Genomic DNA, 20,335 nt, shown 5'->3' with positions numbered 1-20,335 from the left:
AATGCTAGTCAGTACATGATAAAGAATGATAGCATTAGAAAATTAGCATTTTGCAAACCTTCATGAAACAACTGATTCAAGGATCATTGGTGGTTCCTAAAACCACCCAGTGAAAAGTTGCCAAACAGGATATTCACATGCTGCCAAAGTGTCAGTCCACAGACTGTTAAATTGTAGCAGGAAAAACTACCTTTCTGTTGGGAAGATCTGGTGGTTACTACCTCAAATGAATGATCAAATGTCACATCAACGACAGTAAGTCAGATGGATATTAATGACACTTTTGATATGATGCAATATGAAACATCTGTGAAGTGTTACCATTAAAAATGTTTCACCTGAATCCAATCAAGCCTTTGGCCCTAGCTTCGAATTGACAGAATGTAGGAACAATCCACATGTAAATCACATATAAACAACTAGTTAAATCCTGACTGTGAGACATTCTTCAAGACAACTGACCTGCTCTCTTAAAATGAGGAAAAACTGAAGGTGGAGATTGTTCTAGATAGATGAAACAGATACAACAAATATTATGTGTGAAAACTGACTGAATCAACAGGAGAAATTTAAACATGGACAGGCCTTTAGATAGTAGGGAATTATTGTTCATTTTTTAGGTATGTAATATTATGGTTCTGTAAAAGACTGTCCTTATGTTTATGAGATGCATGCTTAAGTATTTAGCGGTGAAATGTCATGTCTGTAAGTTATTTTCTAATTGTTCAGTGAAAAATATGGCAAATGTTAATTTTTAAATCTAGGTGGAGGGTACACAGTTCATTTTATTATTTTTAAAATTTTCTGCATATAAGCACTTTCATAATAATAAAAAATTGTGGAAAATAAGACTTTGCTAAAAACTGAATTATTTGTGGGTCAGACAACTGTAACAGTTGGAAAAATATACAAAGATCTAGGATTCTCCACTATTACTCTACAGGCATCAGTTGCCTCTGTGTATCATTGGAAGACTTTATAGATGCATTATTTACATAAAACACATAAAGGCAGGAAATACAAAGTAATGCAATGTAACACTCCACATGTTCATCCTAGAGAAAGAAGTTTGTGTAAGGGATGAAGTGGCATCAAAAAAGTGTATCTTCAACACAGCTGTTTTTTTTTTTTTAACATGAGAACTATGGAATAAGCACAATTTGAATATTTTGCAACCTGTACTTTGTGAAGGATGATACTACGACATCAAGGTTAACTAATGTGAGGAAATGGGAAAGCAACAATTTGTTAAAAAAACATTCAGTATAGCTTTGAAGATGCTAGCACCCCAGGTCTTTCCTTCAGCACCTATTTGTCAGATGTTTATATAAACAGTAATGTCCCAATGAAGCTGCATGGTCAATAATGCTTAAATTGATGTTTATGGCACCAGAATCTATTAATATATCAATTTTCTCTCATTTAATTCAGGAAAATTTCCTTGTGCAAAGATGGCCCATGAAATCTGATTCTCCATTTTTAAGCAATTCCTATTACCCAGTAAATAATACTTGTTAAATATTTCTTGATGTCTGTACAAAAAAGTATTGTTCTACCAATTTTCAGTCCATGCCAGTCAATTCTACCTTATTACTCAATTCTAATTTATGTAATTTATTCATTAATTCAGCCAGTATGTATAGACCACATGCTATATGCAAGGCACTGTAGAAACAAATATGAACAGGATGAATCTAAGTTCTCAGAATATTGTCATATATTCAGATAGTGGAATGCTGTGAATATTAAATATAATATTAAATAGTATTTGTACCTATTTCAACTTGCATTCCTGCCAGTTTTCCTTTTATGTTGTTTAGGACCCCAAAATTCAGTTATCATTGTTTAATGACTACTGCACCAATGAAAGTTTCTGCATCAATGCTTTTTCCAATGAATTTTCTTTCCTGACACACTAAGAGTAATCTCTATTTTACTTGTATGTATGGAGTACCAGGTTTCCAATTATTCCTTAAAAATCAGTCATTTTTAGTTTCTTCTTATAAACAGTATGAATTTTGCTTTCTTATGTAGCCACTCTTATTTTCTTAGATAAAGCAAGTCCAACTACATTTCATGTATAAGTTACCTGTGCATTCTCTTTCCTCACTCCATTAAGCTTTCGCCTTTTTCCCTAAGCCACTTTCAGCGGTGAACTCAAATCTATTTTCCATTGCTTGTTTTTCTCACATTTCTCACATAGCTGCTTTCATTACTTTCTTGTCTTGGGATATGGGATAGCATCTGGCAACCCATTTTGGCAATTTCTTATGTTCACTCCATGATAAAACAGTTAAGATCATGTCCTTACTTTCTCATTACTACAGAAAGCTTTTTGTTGCTTAAATCAGCTGTGATTTTTAATACTGTATTAAGCCCTGAAAGGATCCAATTAGGAAATTTGGGACCTGAGCACAGTAGGCACTCAAGAAACATGTGTTTCAGCGGAAGAAACGGACTTTCTACAGTAAATAGTCACAGAGAAATCTTAAGTTATGAATTTAGGAGTCAGGTGAATAAAATGGGAACTGTAGGCCTATTTTTTCCTTCAGGATGCCCTTGTATGTCAAAACCCAGTGAAACTAAGGCTAACATGTTTTAAAGATTAATTTAAGTTTGGAGTGTCTTATTTTTTGCCTGTTTAACTAAATCTGTACACATGTCTAAGTGTTATATACACATTAGTTTCTTTATCCTAACACATCATTTTTCATTAAGCTTTTCTTCCTTTAATAATTCAATATTTGCGGGAAACTGGAATTAAACAGTGGCCACATATAAATCTTTAAAATACTTTCAACTTTTTTTTTTGCAAATCTACTGGCTCCATATGGTAGTCATGGCAAGACAGGAAAAGGGGAGGCAACGCTTTACACATTTTAAGGCTTCAATACTGGGAGATATAAAGGCCCGAAAGCAGCTTTTTCCTCTCATAATCTCAGGATTACCCTCTAGTGTGAAATTTCTATTTGACGGACGTTTTCCCAAGTTGCACTCATAAGGCCTCATTAAGTACTTGAAATACAGTAAGAGTTGATGAGTTACAGGTTTTTGAATACCCTGTCATAGGGTTTCTTTCTAGAATGAATTAAACTGATAGCAAATAAAGGTTAAGAAGTCAATGAGGTTTCCTTCTTAACTTTCACATTAAATTTAAATAGGTTATATGCATATTACTAATTCTGATACTTCTGAGTGGTATCTAACATATTGCACTTCAGATTTCTTCTACTGAATAATATTTTAACATACTGTGCACAAAATAAAATTTAAATGATCAAGTTGTAAAACCTAAATGAAGTCTCCCTTATCAATTAATTACGATGTCTGGCACCCGTATGAACACGTTGATGCTGAATAAGGTTTGTACTCTGGGTGAAAGTTTTACCACATATACGACATGCATAGGGCTTCTCTCCTGTGTGAATTCTCTGATGTTGAATAAGGCATGTTCTCTGGCTAAAATCTTTATCACATTCATTACATTTATAGGGTCTCTCTCCAGTATGAGTTCTCTGGTGTTGATTAAGTGATGAGGAATAAATAAAAGCTTTCCCACATTCATTACATTTATAGGGTTTCTCTCCAGTATGAATCCTTTGATGTTGAGTAAGATTTGCACCTTGTCTATATGCTTTCCCACATATATTGCATTTAAAGGGTTTTTCTCCATTATGAATCCTCTGATGTTGAGTAAGGTGCACGCTCTGGCTGAATGCTTTCCCACACACACTGCATTTATATGGTTTCTCTCCAGTATGTGTCCTGTGATGCTGAGTAAGATTTGCACTCTGGCTGAAGGCTTTCCCACATATATTGCATATATAGGATTTCTCTCCTGTGTGAGTAGTTTGATGTTGAATAAGAGTTGAGGAATGAGCAAAGGCTTTCCCACATTCATTACATTTATAACACTTCTCTCCAGAATGAATTCTCTGATGTCGGATAAGGTAAGTACTCTGACTAAACACTTTCCAACACTCATTGCATTTATATGGTTTCTTTCCAGTATGTATTTTTTGATGCTGAAGAAGGTGTGTACTCTGACTGAAAGTTTTCCCACATTCATTGCATATATAAGGTTTTTCTCCAGTATGAACTCTCTGATGGTTAATCAGTGATGAACTATGGCTGAAGGTTTTACCACATTCCAAACATTTATATGGTTTCTCTCCAGTATGTGTCCTTTGATGTATAGTAAGGTGTGCACGTTGACTAAAGTCTTTCCCGCAGTCATCACACTTATAGGGTTTCTCTCCAGTATGAATTCTCTGATGTATAGTGAGGTGTGCACGCTGGCTGAAGGCTTTACCACACTGGTGGCACTCATACGGTTTTTCTCCGGTGTGCATTCTCTGATGTGCAATGAGGGATGAGATATGCCTAAACTCTTTCCCACATTCTTCACATTCGTAAGATTTCTCTTTGGCATGGCTACTTTGGTGTTTCAGGAGGGATGGGTATTTCCTAAATTTTTTCCCACACACGTTACATTTGTAAGGCTTGTCTCCAGGAAGTATTTTCCCATGTACAACACCATATGAGACATGATTGAAGGCTGCACTGCCTTCATCATACATGGATGTTTTATTATCTAATTGGGTATCAAACTGTAAAACTAGGTTTGAATGCTTTTCAAAATTATTTCCATATATATCATATTTACTAAGATATTCTTCTGTAGGGTCATCTTCTTGTGAAGGGACTGACTTCAAAATGAAATCTCTTTCATTAGTGGGAATTTTCCAGAAAGTATCTGTTGCTTGCCTCTGTAATCTGTCATCAAAGTCATATGATTCTTCTAATTTGATGGTCTGGGTTCCATCCTTTGTGAGTTTAGAAATATCCTGTACTGGAGTACACACTTGGGCTTCAGTTTCCCATTCTGAAATAAAAAGAATATAAAAAGTCTTCCTCTATTTGGAGAATGGAAATTGCCAAAATAGAAACAAAATAATAAACACAAATAAAATGCCCAAAGACTGTAACTTTGACAACCTCATTAAAATGGCCCATAAAGCTTGGGAAAGGAGAAAAAAAGACCAAAAAAGTGGGAAAATTGTTGAAAACAAAGAGGTTCTTTGCTATTAAATATGGGCACAGAGTAAATAAAATATATTAGGTCAGCTGGCAGAGCGAAAAGAAGTGAAAATAATGGCTAAAACTGTGTGGGATAACTTGAGATGGCCTCATGGATTAATTTATAAAATGTGCTCATGAAGTAGGCATGCTAACTCTCATCACACTCTTCCAATCTACTCTGCACAATCCTACATCATATTCCTAAGGCAATTTCATGGAGTAGTTTCCATATGCAAATATGTCTAATAAATGTCCCACAGCCTAAAACAATGTTTCTCAAAATACAGTCCTCACACTAGCAGCATAAGCAACACTGTCATCTGAAATGTGTTAAAATTATTGGGTCCCACTCAGACATGCTGAATCAGACTCTGGTGGTGGAGCTGAGCAATTTGTTTTAGTAAGCCCTGCAGATGGTTTTGCTACACATTAAAGTTTAAGGACCAGTGGCTTAAAAGATAAAAGTTAAAGAAGGAAAAAGAAAAAAAGTTCAAAATACCTCTACTTGGCATTCAGTCCTGAAGTATTCTAGCCTTTTCCGTTCTACTGTATCTCCTATTATACCTCATATTCAGCTTAAAAGTTTAAAGTTACCTTCTACTTCTTCATACTTTTCTATAGATGCCATGCTAATCCCAGACTTTAGGCCTTCTTTTATACATTCTCTATCTAGTAACACATTGACTGCCATGTGAGTTGTATTTAACTCAGGCTAGTTTTCAGCCTGGGGCCTCATGAAGCAAAACCCTGCAGTTGGTTCATGAAAATCTTACTTGTTGATGTTCTTATTGTTACAATTAATACTGACACTTTAATTCTAAAAATGTGGATTGTGCTGCACATAACTCACACACAGAAAATAAAAAATAACAAATTAGAAAGGATCATTTTGTTTTAACAAAACACCGTGGCCCCAGGGAAAAATTTTCTTTTTCTAGTGTGGCATTCAATGTGTTAAAAAAGATGTTTATAGCCCAGACATATTTCCCTCTAAAATACTCCTTCACAGAATCTAAAATACAGAGTAGGTTGAATCACATATGAAACTGCCTTTTTAAAATAGGTAAAAATGCCTGAATATCAGCAGTCTCATATGGTTCAACCTACTACAATGTTGGGCCCATGGTAGAACTTGGCTATATATGATCACAGTAACACTTTGCTTACTGACATGGATACGTTCTGAAAAATGTCATTAGGTGATTTCGTTGCTGTGTCAACACTGTGGAGTGTACTTACACCAACCTAGATGGTATATATCTTTTTAGTTTTATGTATATTTTACATGGAAACTCAAAAGTCCCAGTACCACTACTGAATATCAATAATTTCCCCTACTTTGATCTGCAATACCAACATCAAATGCCATACACTAGGCTTCAGTATGTGCTCCATTATAGTCCTAGGGACCACTGTTGTATACGCAGTCCGTTGCTGACCAAAATGTCATCATGCAGTGCATGACTGTATTTCACAATTTTGTGCATTTCTTATATTTCCAACTTAGATGCAAACTCTGGAAATAGTTCATCCTTCTTTTATATTTCCTTCAGAAAATGGCCCAAGACTCTGGATATGGTAGCCACTCAACTGAACTGGTAAAATAAATGACAGTGACTTGTAAAAAGGTGAACCCAAATGAAAGTGCATACATATGCACACACACATACACAAAACAAAAAATTGTGACCCCAAACCTAGCTGTAACAAGGCAGTCAAATATGTATTTGCTGATGCCTATTATGGTTTCAGTATGATGATTTAAAAGAAAATTTAAGTTACAACCCCCTTCTCCTTTGAAACCAGGTGGGAAACATAAGTTGCAAATATCAAGAATCATATGTTATCGGCCGGGCGCGGTGGCTCACGCCTGTAATCCTAGCACTCTGGGAGGCCGAGGCGGGTGGATCGCTCAAGGTCAGGAGTTCGAGACCAGCCTGAGCAAGAGCGAGACCCCGTCTCTACTAAAAATAGAAAGAAATTATACGGACAACTAAAAATATATATATAGAAAAATTAGCCGGGCATAGTGGCGCATGCCTGTAGTCCCAGCTACTCGGGAGGCTGAGGCAGGAGGATCGCTTGAGCCCAGGAGTTTGAGGTTGCTGTGAGCTAGGCTGACACCACGGCACTCACTCTAGCCTGGGCAACAAAGTGAGACTCTGTCTCAAAAAAAAAAAAAAAAAGAAAAAAAGAAAAAAAGAATCATATGTTATCAAATATATAATTTGTAATATAGTAAAAATATACTGAATAGTTCAGAAACTTTATAAGATGCAAAGTATAATACCTTTACAAATATATGCATTCAATAGAACAGTATGCAGTCACTGAAAATGACAGCTATATTTCATCAGCAAGGGACTCATTAGAATAAAGAATAATGGAATATTCATAACTGATAAAAATAATTAGGTAGGTCTAGGTACATTGACCGTTGACATGAAAAAGTGTGTAGGACACATAAAGTAAAAAAACAAAAAACACAGCAGGTATATAACAGAATGTAGAGTAAGAGATCCCATCTATATAAAGATATGCTATATGTATTATAGACAGACACAGATACTGATAATCTAAGGGGAGAAAGTTTTGGTAATGACTGAGGGGAGGGAGATACTTAATTTGCTTCCTTCTACTGCTTGAATTTAAGAAATCATTTTACTACTTTTATTCAAATACAAAAATCATAGTTGACATCAGAAAATGCTTAGGAGTAGTGTTAAATGAAAAAAACAGTATCACAACTAGCATGAAACAACATTAGAAATGGAAAAATATTACCAAAATGCCAACAATGATATTATAGGTATTCTTTTTTATTTTCTAATTCTCTAGCAAATAAATTTGCTATATTACTTTCTTTGCTGTTTAGTACTAAATATATAGTTATATTACTTTTATAGAAGAAAAAAAATAAAAAATCAATTTTCTCAAACCAGGATTTGTCACTCCCTGCTCCAAAACAAAATGAGAACGTGAATGGACTGTACAGGTAGTGTACATATATACACACGCAAAAAGGTGACAGTACCAGAAGCTGACTTTAACATCAATGTAATTAGAATCAGTCTGTGGCAGATTATACATAAACCTGAAAAGGAAGTACTAAAGTTATAATTAACAAGCTTAAAGTAACACGTCTGAACAATGACCATAAATAAATTGCTACTGTAAGTGTACATTTTAAAACAAATCGGTTTATTACAAATTCCAAAATTGAGATCATAAAGCAGGGCCTAAATATGTATATGTCACTAACCAGAAAGTGTTGGTTAGAAGTGGTATCTGTTGGTTAATAAGGCCAAACAGTGGTATAATATTTCCAACCTGAGATCAATGTTGACTCAGGTAATCAAGGAAAGCTTCAGTGGGGAGGTATGATTTGAATTGACCCTGAAAGAATGTCTAGCTGCTGCGTAAACACAGAGAACTATAAGAGTTCTGAGACAGTAATGGCCACTGAAAATCAAGAGTACTATTCTAGTTGTGAATAACCAAAGTTTTCATTTCCTCAAAATATACTGGAGATATCGTAACCAAAGGTTCAACTTGATACACCTCTGAGCTGGCAAGAAAGTAAAATCCTCAGAGGCCAAAAATCAAATATTAAATAAAAGCTGGAAGGCAGGGAGTCAGCAAGAACTCAAGTTGGCTGCCGGACATAATTCCTTAATCGTGCTGATGACCTTAAGCTCCCACTTTGAGGGGCAAAGGGGCTTAGGGGCTAGAAGACAAAGCCTAGAGCCCAATTAAGGAAGGGAGGTTGACAGGGGTCCCTTACACAGAGGATTACTCACAATGGAAGGAGAAGCTAGAAAAACAAAACCCAGAAACCGCAATTCTATAGAAGGAAAAAAGGAACTTGCTTTTCTCAGTCTTGGTGCTCTTTGGAGGGAGGAAAAATCTCTCCCCAAATGCATCACTATATACTGCTCCTCCTTGAAGATTTACGGCCCAACTCGTGCTCCCTCAGTGATCTACACAACTCCTCATGTTGAGAAGCTAAAGTGATCCCAGACTGGCAATATCTCCCCGAAGATGGTCCTGACTCTAGTTCAGGCTTATTTCCATTACACCATGTATGTTTTCTCAGTGTTTAGACTGTGCTGAATTTATTCCCCAAATAATTTATTGTCCATAAGTGTATTTCGTATTCTGCCAAATAAAGCTGTAAATTATGATGAAGAATTAGTTTTTTAAGTATTATGACCCTTAAAATGCCTAATGACCAAAGTTAAGTTTTTAGAAAAAGTAAAGAAATTCACTCTAAAGTAGCATATAATATTCTGTCCTAATTGTTTAATCAATGTATTCTAGCATTAACATTGGTAGACATACAAGAAGTCAGTGTCTTAAATAAAAAAAAGGAATAAGAAAGTAAGATGTAAGAGTATGCATAGGGTACTACTTCTGTATACAAAAAGAGATTTAAAAATATATTCGTGATTTATTTTTGCAAAGAGAAACATAGGAAAGATATACCAGAAACAAATGAAAATGGTTACCTATAGCAAGTGGATGGGAATAGGGAAGAAGGGATGGGAGTGTATACCTTTCTATACAGTTTTAACTTCTGAACAGTGTTAATACATTTATTCAAAAATGTAAAATGAAAAAGAATTAAAAAGCAAGAAAACATTACCCTTAGTGGTATATATTCTAAGGACAAAAAGGACTTCAAAGAAATCTTGAACTTTATCTAGACAGTTTGTTATTGGTCGTGGTGCTGATATAAATCTGCAACTATTTTTTGTAACATGATAGAGCAAAAAAGTAAATACACTGATGTTGTTACAAAACAGGGTATTAGCTGTATGGGAAACGAAATACAAAACGGAATATGGGAATATACAAATGGAATATCCCTGTGGTGTTCGATTTGAATTAGAGTTATCAGTATGAACTCATGGCTTAAAAAAAAACAAACATACATATATTTTTCCCCAGCTCTATCCACTAAACAGATCTAGAAGCAATGGTAATCACAACAGTAAATACAGTTACTGCCCAGATCTTGGTTTCTAAGTACTATTCCCCACTAAAATGAACCAGGTATTCCTTGGAGAAATTCCAGGTGTGAGGCCTAAAGAACATCTTGCTATGCCAGAAAGCAAGGACATCCTCAAAGACTAAATGAGGACATGTCAAAAAGATGCTGGACTTGGTATGAAGGGCTCCCATTGCCCAAATTTGGGATAAGTGAGCATCAAAAACAAAAACAGAGGGCTGAGCGCAGTGGCTCACGCCTGTAATCCTAGCACTCTGGGAGGCCGAGACAGGTGGATTGTTTGAGCTCAGGAGTTTGAGACCAGCCTGAGCAAGAATGAGACCCTGTCCCCACTAAAAATAGAAAGAAATTATATGGACAACTAAAAATATATATAGAAAAAATTAGCTGGACATGGTGGCGCATGCCTGTAGTCCCAGCTACTCGGGAGGCTGAGGCAGGATTGCTTGAGCCCAGGAATTTGAGGTTGCTGTGAGCTACGCTGACGCCACAGCACTCTAGCCTGGGCAAGAGTGAGACTCTGTCTCAAAAAACAAAACAAAACAAAACAAAACAAAAACAGAAAACAAAACAAAAAAACCTGGAATTTTTAAAAATTTCATTATCCACAGTAGTATAATATATACACATAAAAATATGGTAGGAGGAAGGAGGGGCTATTCTTTACAAAAGAATCATTTACAAGAGATGACTGAATTAGAAAATCACCATTTTGTAACTAGCAATATAATAAGGCAAAGATCACCAATGGATGCTAAATTTTTATTTTCCCCCCTACGGATAAGAGACAGGGTCTCACTGTGCTCAGGCTGGTGTCAAACCCCTGAGCTGCAGCTATCCTCCCGCCTTGGCCTCCCAGAAAGCTAGGATTACAGGCATGAGCCACCGCGGCCGGCCTGGATGCTAAAATTTTAAGTAAAAGGTTATCAAGGAATAGTCATGTGGCCTCAAAGTATCATTCCACAGATTACTCATTAATTACAAAGAAGAGAATGCTCCTTTAAAATGGAGAGATCCTCTAAATACCACGTTAGCCAAACTGAGCAGCACCAATGATGAGACAAATTAACATATGTGCTTCCTGAGGAAATGCGATGAAAAGTACACATCACCTTTGACATATTCTTGGCAAAAACATTTAATCTGAGTCTAATCTTGAGAAAACAATCAGGCAAATCTAGATTGTGGGTCATTAGGAAAAAAACTGGCCTGGATCCTTCAAAAAACTGTCAATATCATGAAAGATTAAAAAAAGAAAAGGCTAGGAACAGTTCTAATTAACACATTAACTGCCATGTGAGTTGCATTTAACTCACGCTAGTTTTAACTCAGGGCCTCGTGAAACAAAATCTTGCTGTTGGTTTATGAAAATCTTACTGTTGATGTTCTTATTGTTGCAATTAATATTGACAATTTAATTCTACAAACGTGGATTGGGTTTTACGTAACACACACACACACAGAAAATAATAAAAAATAACAAATTAGAAAGGATCGTTTTGTTTTAATAAAACATTGTGGCCCCAGGGGGAAAACTTTTTTTTCTAGTGTGGCAGTTGATGTGTTAAAAGGGGCTAAAGACAAGAGATAAATAAGTAGAATATGTGTTTCCTGACTGGATCCTGCACTGAGGAGAACAATCTCTATAAAGGATGTTTCTGGGACAGTGGGGGAAATGTAACTATTTGACTATACATTTGATGACACTGTTATATAAATGTTAAACACTGAGAGTGAGAGAATGCTGTTGTGCTTATGTAGAAGAATGTTCATGGTTCATGTTCTTAAGAGGTATTTAGGGGTAAGATGTCACAATGCCTGGGCCGGGCGCGGTGGCTCACGCCTGTAATCCTAGCACTCTGGGAGGCCGAGGCGGGTGGATTGCTCAAGGTCAGGAGTTCGAGACCAGCCTGAGCGAGACCCCGTCTCTACTAAAAATAGAAAGACATTATATGGACAACTAAAAAAAATCTATATAGAAAAAATTAGCCGGGCATAGTGGCGCATGCCTGTAGTCCCAGCTACTCGGGAGGCTGAGGCAGTAGGATCGCTTAAGCCGAGGAGTCTGAGGTTGCTGTGAGCTAAGCTGACGCCACGGCACTCACTCTAGCCTGGGCAACAAAGTGAGACTCTGTCTCAACAAAAAAAAAAAAAAAAAAAAGATGTCACAATGCCTGTAACCTTTAAATGGTTCAGTGTCAAAACAAAGAGTGTGTGTGTGTGTGTGTGTGTGTGTGTAAAGAGATAAAGCAAAAGTGGCTCTCTAAGTATACTTAATGATTCCAGGTGAAAAGTACATAGGTGTTCAATGTATTGTGCTGGCAACTTTTCTGTAGGTTTGAAATCTTTCAAAATGATCTTCTGGAGGAAAGCAGGAATAGGAACAACCCAAAAGTCCCTCAATGAAGAACAAGTTTAACAAATAGGAGACACAAAAAATACAATGCAGATATGAAAAATGGAATGAGGAGCTCTTAGCTCTTTACATACTCATTTAGAACACTTTTCAAGACCTACAGTTTTTTTTTTTTTTTTTTTTTTTTAAATAAAGACAGGGTCTTTCTATGTTGCCCACACTGGACTTGAACTCCTGGGCTTAAGGAATCCTCTCACTTCAGTCTCCCGAATAGCTTGGACTACAAGCATGTGCCACCATGCTCAGCTGAAGATATACTTTTAAGTAAAGAAAAAGCAAAGTACAATATGGTATATATAGTATGCTACCATGTATATTAAAAAATAGAGAAAAAATATTTTTATATTGACTTTACATGCAAAAAAACTCAAAGCAAAACAGACACCTGGAATAACTGTTTATCTCCAGGATAAAGCCAGAACTTTATCCTGGAGATAAACAGTTGTTCAAAGTTTATTACCTGATTTCTACCTATCCGTGAGGATAGACCTCTATAGGAAAACAATGGTTCACAGACATGATCTAACCGCTGCGGTTGCATGCTGGGGAGATGGAGGAACCGGGTGAATGTGGTATATAGGTGGGAGTCTTATCTATATAAATCTGGTCTGACATAGTTTTAAAATTACTGCATCTTGTGAATACATCATCTTTTTAAATAATTATAAAACAAAAAAGAAGGGAATAAGTTAGGAAGGTGGAGGCAGAATAAAAGAAACTCAAAAAGAAGAAGGTTTGAAATTTAAGTTTTTAGGGGACATTCATACATGTTTAAATATACAGGAAGGGGAAAAATGGCATAATGAAAGCTCTAAGAGATGGGATCTAGGGGTCATGTAGAATGATAAAACAAGAAGAGACAGGAGAAAGGTACAAAAATGATGTTTGGAAACTCCCTTCCTGGAGACAGCCTCTGTAAGGAAGCAATGCCAAATAGCTCAGTGTTCGTAACAGGCTGGGATGCCTTTGCAGACATGACTTGGCCATATTTAAAAAACATATCTCACCACACTTAAAATATAGACTCTTAAGTGCAAAGAAGTTCATGTGCTAGTTTTTCTCTTACCTGGACTAGGGCCTTCTAAAATTTCTTTTATCACCATCCATGGTTCTTCCAATATGGGAATCACAGTTGGTCTGTACACTGTAAGTCCTGTTCAGGAGAAATATAGTGAATTTTATCCTGGAGGTAAACAGTTGTTCAAAGTTTATTACCTGATTTCTACTTACCTGGGAGGACAGACCTCTACAGGAAAATAATAGTTCATGGACATGATCTAATAAGAGAATTAGGCTGTCATCCTTTTCAGAGCTGGGATAAAAATTTCCTGCCACCCAAGAGCATAAGTCCATGGAGATCATGAAGGAAGAAACCTTCCCTTAGAGTAGCAGAGAAGAGCAGGCCAGCATCGGGTGGCAGTGCTGTGCAGCTGTGCATCATAGTTTTCACTGATCTTTCACTCAGAAACCTTTCATCTGAGAAAAGGCAGTAAAACAGAGCCACTTTTTGTGCCTGAATGGGATGAGGACACTCGTTTCTAGACCCCATTGTCAGCCAAGTACTTCAGAGGCCCAATACATTTTTAACAACTGAGGGGAAAAAGATACTCTGGTGGGCAGGTTGGGAGAAGGAGGGCTACAGATGATCCTTACCCAGAGAAACCATGTTCCAATAGTTCTGTAATGTCACAGTCTTGTATAACTCCTTCTGTACAGGACGCATTAGCTCCCAGTCCTCCTTGGTGATGTCGACAGCCACATCTTTGAATGTCATTGATTCCTAAAATATCAAATATAACTTAACTTGGTTCAAGAACTAGTGGGAAGGGGTACAGTGATAACACTGGGTGCATGTGTGGTGGGCAGGAGTGGGAGCAGTCGCAGAATCTTAAGCTTTGGTAGGACCATAAAAGTTGTCTAGTCAAAACCCCCCTCCAATAATATACAGACGGCCCCAGAGAGTCTCTCAAGGACCCAAAAGGGAAGTTTGAAAACAAAGTAGAACTTACTATTTTCAGTTGGCACTACTGCATGCATTGGTGACTCCATCTTATAAAAGAAAGGGTTTTAGCTGGGTGTGGTGGCTCATGCCTGTAATCTTAAAATTCTGGGAGGCTGATGTGGGGGATCACTTGAGCTTGGGAGTTCAAGACAAGCCTAAGCAAGAACAAGACCCTGTCTCTACAAAAAATAGAAAAATTAGCTAGGCCTGGTGGCGAGCGCTGGTAGTCCCAGCTACTTGGGAGGCTGAGGCAGGAGGATTGCTTGAGCCCAGGAGTTCAAGGTTGTAGTGAGCTACAATGACACCCTTGCACCTTAGCCAGGGTGACAGAGCAAGACTCTGTCTCCAAAAAAAAAAAAAAGAATTTTAAATTTTAAACATAGATGACAGAGTTGAATGGTATTGTTTTTCAAGCTTTGCCTTAAGAATAAATTTAACATGTTATAGTTTAAAATTTTAAGATATTTTTACATGCTCTATAAAGAAATGCAGAGTCTTTCTTAAAATAAAACTGGTGCCAATAATCACACTGTTGAACTGCTGCACTTTTAGATGGTAAGGTTAGTGTCCCTTTTTGCTCTCTTCTTCCTTTTGTTAAAAAAAATTACTCTTAAATATTTATTTTTTCATACAGTTGTATCTTTAAAAAGGCATACTGGTATTTTAAATTATATTCAGCTTATAATTTAGGGAGAATTCATGGCTTTACAATAGTGAAGATTTCTTTCTTGTCCTATAAAATGATAAAAGACATGAAGGTACTATAAAATTTATACCATGCTTAGTTCTAGATATTTTCATTTTTTTAGGGGGGTGGGTGGGTGATACTTGAATGAAATCTTTTATTTCACTTTATCATCTACATGAGTTTTACGTATACTTAAGTGAGTAATTTTTGCATGTCATTTTCTGTAGCAGTCACTTTACTCAATTTTTCTACTATTGTTTCTAACAGTTTTCCCCTTGATTTCCTTAGCTTTTCCAGGTAATATTCATATCATCTATTATCATTTTAATTTGGTTACCAAAGGCTTTTTAATTTCAGAAAGACTATATTTTTACAGTAAATCTTTCTTTTAAGGTGACTTGAATTGTTATTCCTTAAAATAACAGACTCATGATCAACAGTAATATTACAGAATTCATGGTCTTTAATTATTTGTTAATGAGAAAAAAATAATTTTAGCAACTATTATCTGTTAATCATTTACTGTAATCTAGGCTCACTACAAGTCTCATAATAGTTAATCCTCACAATTTAAGAGGTAAATTCTATTTACGAGAGTTGAATAACTCAGCTAAGAGTGGTTAAGTGTCTTTTCCCAAAACACATACTCAATAGTAGAGCCAGGTACCAAAACCTAGATCCATCTGGCTGTGAAGGTCAATCCCTCAACCTGTACGCAATCTTGCTGACCTCAAGCCAAAGAGTGAGGAACAGCATAACAAGCGAAGGCAATGGAAGCCCATTTCCTATATAGTACATTCATCTACCTTGACAGGCCAAGATAACTAAGGAGAGAAACTGAGGCTTAAGTCCTAGATAGAGCTTTTGGGGGCCCAGTAGTTAAGGGGCCAGGACAGAAAATGTCCTCACACACTAAGGCATTTTCAAACCACAAAAGAAATCAAACTCACTTTGGTCACCAAGTCATTTAGCCACCCTGTCTGGAAACTATGTTTTCCTCTAGGGTCTTCCTCTGGGGTCTCTTGGGAAAGGGCAGAGTTCTGAGGAGCTAGGGAAGAGAAAGAGACCATGACAGAGATTAGTCCTGTTTAAACAGCCTAGGAAACTCTTCACTAAATAGATGTACATGCTTTCTTAAAGTGAGAAGTCAGGAGGAAAGCAAAAACAGAACTCCTACTTCAAAGAATGACATGTCCTAAGATGTTCATGCAGACTTCAAAAACAAGTCTGCTCTGGAGCTCTTAAGTATAGGTCCAAAATTCACAATTTTTTACTAAATCTTTATATGATATTAATTTTGTGAGTTATCTCTTAATAAGGGCATGTTCTCTGGACCTTTCCTACCTTTTTGGAAGTATGTCATTATAAAATTCAACTCACAAAGCAAATGATTTATTAAAATGGTGCAAACCTTTGCAGGTAAACTTTCTGAGGGCTCACACAGGGGTAATTTGGTTGTATCTGGTTATTCTTTTATGATGTTTCTCCTCTGGGTTTAGATAATGTGCGTGTGGTCCCAAGCAATCTGGAAGGGGCACACCACGCCTGACGGAGTTCACGTTAAAGCCTTATTCTCCCCAATTTCTCTAAAGGAGCTGCTCTCTGATATGCTAGTTGTTTTCTTTAACCATCCAGGGATTCTTCCCCTCTTTGCTCCACCATTCTCACCTTCCTCTTCTAGAATCTGAGTCAAATCCTCCACCAGAGTCACTGCTTCCTCGCTGCTCTCTGGATACTGGGACTTTACCCAAGTCCTAACCTCCCCAGGCAGGATGGTCAGGAATTGCTCCAGCACCAGCAGCTCCAGGATTTGTTCCTTTGAGTGAATCTCAGGTCTCAGCCATTTAAGGCAGAGCTCTCGGAGTTGACTCAATGCCTTTCGAGGACCAGCCAGGTCTGGGTATGGAAAATTCCTAAAATTCTGTCGACAGGTCTCAGTGTCACGCAAGAGTCTTGCAGTAAGGGTTTCCTTCCCAACATTGTGGTGTCCAATTTGAGCCTTGTCTGGCTTGCGCATTAGAAGCATTTGGGAGCGTGAAGAACTGGACATCCTCTTGCTTGAGGCTAACATTGCTACAGACAGGAGAGTCAATCTGGTGATATCTTTTATTTCTTCAGTAGTGAGCCAACTGCTTGAAGTCCCATGCTAGAGCCACAAAGACATTTTTATCAAGGACTGCCACAGCTAAGGGCAGAACAGAAGCAAGGTAGAGTTAGCAGCCTTAGTTACAAATTCCGAGCCCAGAACTTGCAGGGATGGATAAAAGGTCCTGAAACACAAGAATAGACCACAAGGCCACGAGTTCCTGGTGCACTCTGCTATACATACACACACATAGAAAGAGACTCCCCAGTGTGCACAGATAAACACACACAGGCTTTACTTTGGTCTTCCTCCCCTAAATCATTAGACTTGTGAAATAACTGCAATCTGCTTGAGGTTGGTGGGGAAGGGGGAGCCACCATAAAAAGATGGTAATAGAAGAAATGATTTAAAGACTCTGAGCAAAATGACAGATTAAACTTCTAACTTGTTGAAAGAAAAAATATACATTTTTACAGAAAAAAAAAATGTTTCAGTATTTTGGTCACTGATGTTACAGAAGCTGTAATGCCTGAATTGGCTCTCAATATCAAGAGAGCAAATCTACTGTTACTTGGAACAAACTGGGAGAATTTCTTCTTAATCAAGTGCTCAAAGTTCCCAAGGGAACTGTCAGGGGAAAAAGGGTGAGCCACGTATCTGCTTCGCATGTTAATGCCAGCCTATTCTAGCTTTTCACTATCAAAGGGCTGGGAAGACAGGCCGGTTGGACTGGAAAGCAGTAAGAAGAGGTTGGTGTGATCTGAACCCTTCAAGTACTTCTACAGGAGACAGCTGCTTAAGAATAGGTCGAGGCCAGAATTCCCGAAGAAAATCTCAGAACTAGCCTGACCTGGAGTAGAACCAACGCCACCTGTCCCCAGGCGCCAGCTCTGAGCTCTGCTCAGCCACAGCCGTGCCACCAAAGCTGTTTACAAGGCCCTGCAGAGGACGTGCGCCAGGCTCGCCTCCCGTGGCTTCCCCTTCCTGGCCAGTCCCTCTGACTCCTCTTCAGCCGGAGGGTCGAGGGCAGCAGGGGAGTTGGAGACCAGGCGACGCGCCACGCTGGGACTGGGCCCGCCACAGCAGTCTCCACCCCGTCTTCTCCCTCCCTACGAGCCGCGAGCACGGGCGCCCGCGCACGGACGGGCTCGGGCGCTCGCCGACCGCGCGGACACTCGCGCCCGGAGCCGGGGACATCATTACCTGTCGCCGGGACCGGGCCGACGCGCAGCCGGAATAGCCCGAGAGGCCACAGGCAACAATGGCGGCGGCGTCGCGGGCGCCTGCGTGGCGGGCTCGGTCCCGAGCTGCACAAGGGCCTCGGGCTCCGCTACTTCCCTTCTCCGGAAAGCACAGCGCGTCCCGGCCAGGAGCCGCACGCCCCAGCCCGGCCTTGAGAAGCCCGGCCCAGAACCCACAGCGCCTCGGCTTCGCGGCGACCTCGCCTCAGCGCCACTGCGCATGTGCGCCGGGAGAACGCTGCGCGCCCGCACAGCCAATCGCAGCGCGAGCTTCGGGCTCCCCCTCCCGGGCCGCTGGCCCTGGACCTGTCTCCATGGCAACCTCCTCCACCCAACTCTAGGACTTGCTTGTTAGCCTGCCTGCGGGGTTCCGAAGGGAACTTGAAAGTTTCCCTGCGCAGGCACAGGTCTGGTATACAACCTGGATGCCAGGGAGGTACCAGCAGCTGGGGGAACGAAGGGGGTTGAAGCCTTGCACCAATTACCCAGAGAAAACACGGTGCCAGAGTTCCTAGAGGAAGGATGGGGCAGGGAAGATGTGGATCTAAAGGCAGAAGACCTAACGTGCTGGTTTAGGCTTTACTGTGCATAAACATTCGCTGTGAAAGGTTCTGAGCCCCTCCTCAGGAGTCTGATTCTGAGACTCAGATTGGAAAAAAGAACATGTTGTTTATAAGAGACACAAGACAAAAATACATAAAACGCTGGAAAAATAAAAGGATAGAAAAACGTATTTCCTATTACCTACTTTTCTGTTAACAAACCACCCCAAACTTAGTGGTTTTAAGGAACAGCCATTTTATTATGCTAATGGATTCTGTGGGTCATGAATTTGGAAGGGGAACCGCAGGGTGGCTCCTCTTTGTCCCACTGTGTCTGTAGCCTCAGTGGAGATGGTGTGATGGCTGGGAGGGCCCCCTTCCGAGATGACTTGTCTAGGCTTAGGAGGAGATGGGTGAAAGATGAGCTTGGCTTGGACTTGACCAGAGTGCCTAAATGTGGTCTTTCCAGCAAAAGGACTCAGAGTAGTTGGACTTATTACATCTGGCCCTGGGCTCCAAGAGTGAGCATTCCAGTGAACAAGGGAGAAGCTCCTTGGCCACTTATAACATAGATTGGAAGTCACCTAGCACCAATTCTGTCATACTCTTGGTTAAAGCAGTCACAAGCCTGCACAGAATCAAATGGAGGCAGATGTAGACCCCATAGGGGGGTGTCAAAGAGCAAAATATCACTACACCAGGGAAATTTTCACTAAAGGAAGTGGGGAGTGTGATCGTCTTTTGATGTGTCAACTTGTTTAGGCTACAATCCCCTGTTATTCAAGTAAACATTAATCTAGCTGTTGCTGTAACGGTATTTGGTAGATGTGATAGAAGTCATTAAACTCAGTTGAACTAAGTATGGGGTATTATCCAAGGTAATTTGGGTGGGCCCAATTCAGTTAAAAGGCCTTAAAAGCAGAACTGAGGCTTCCCTGAAGAAGAAACTCCACCAGTGTACAATAGCTTCCAGCCTGCCCTTCCTGACAGACTGCCCTTATAAGCTTTGAACTTGCCTAGTCAGCCCTCTCCACCGAGTAAGCCAATTTCTTGCAATCAATCTTTTACATAACCTACTGATTCTGCTTTTCAGGTTGAACTCTTACTGATACAACTAATAATCCTAATATCTGACAAGCTGGAATTTAACAAGATCACAGGGGAATAAATAAGAATGTTACATGCCCATAAAAGGAAAAATTAGGCTGGGTATGGTGGCTCATGCCTGTAATCCTAGCACTTTGGGAGGCTGAGGTGGGAGGATCAC

The 20,335-nt window shown here is 39.0% G+C and overlaps 1 protein-coding gene across 1 annotated transcript; it reads right to left on the bottom strand.

Annotated features, from left to right (window-relative positions):
* Positions 1–3,314: 3,314 nt before the first annotated feature.
* On the bottom strand, positions 3,315–18,748 carry ZNF287 (zinc finger protein 287). The gene is given in 6 exon segments (XM_069483204.1): positions 3,315–4,885; positions 13,576–13,662; positions 14,163–14,289; positions 16,150–16,247; positions 18,489–18,531; positions 18,533–18,748. Coding segments are annotated over 6 exon segments (2,142 nt in total).
* Between the last annotated feature and the right edge of the window lie 1,587 nt (positions 18,749–20,335).

This window comes from Eulemur rufifrons, chromosome 9, assembly GCF_041146395.1.
Source record: "Eulemur rufifrons isolate Redbay chromosome 9, OSU_ERuf_1, whole genome shotgun sequence".
Lineage (NCBI taxonomy): Eukaryota > Metazoa > Chordata > Mammalia > Primates > Lemuridae > Eulemur > Eulemur rufifrons.
The sequence above is the reverse complement of the archived record's forward strand: the minus strand, read 5'-3'. Positions and strand labels throughout refer to the sequence as shown.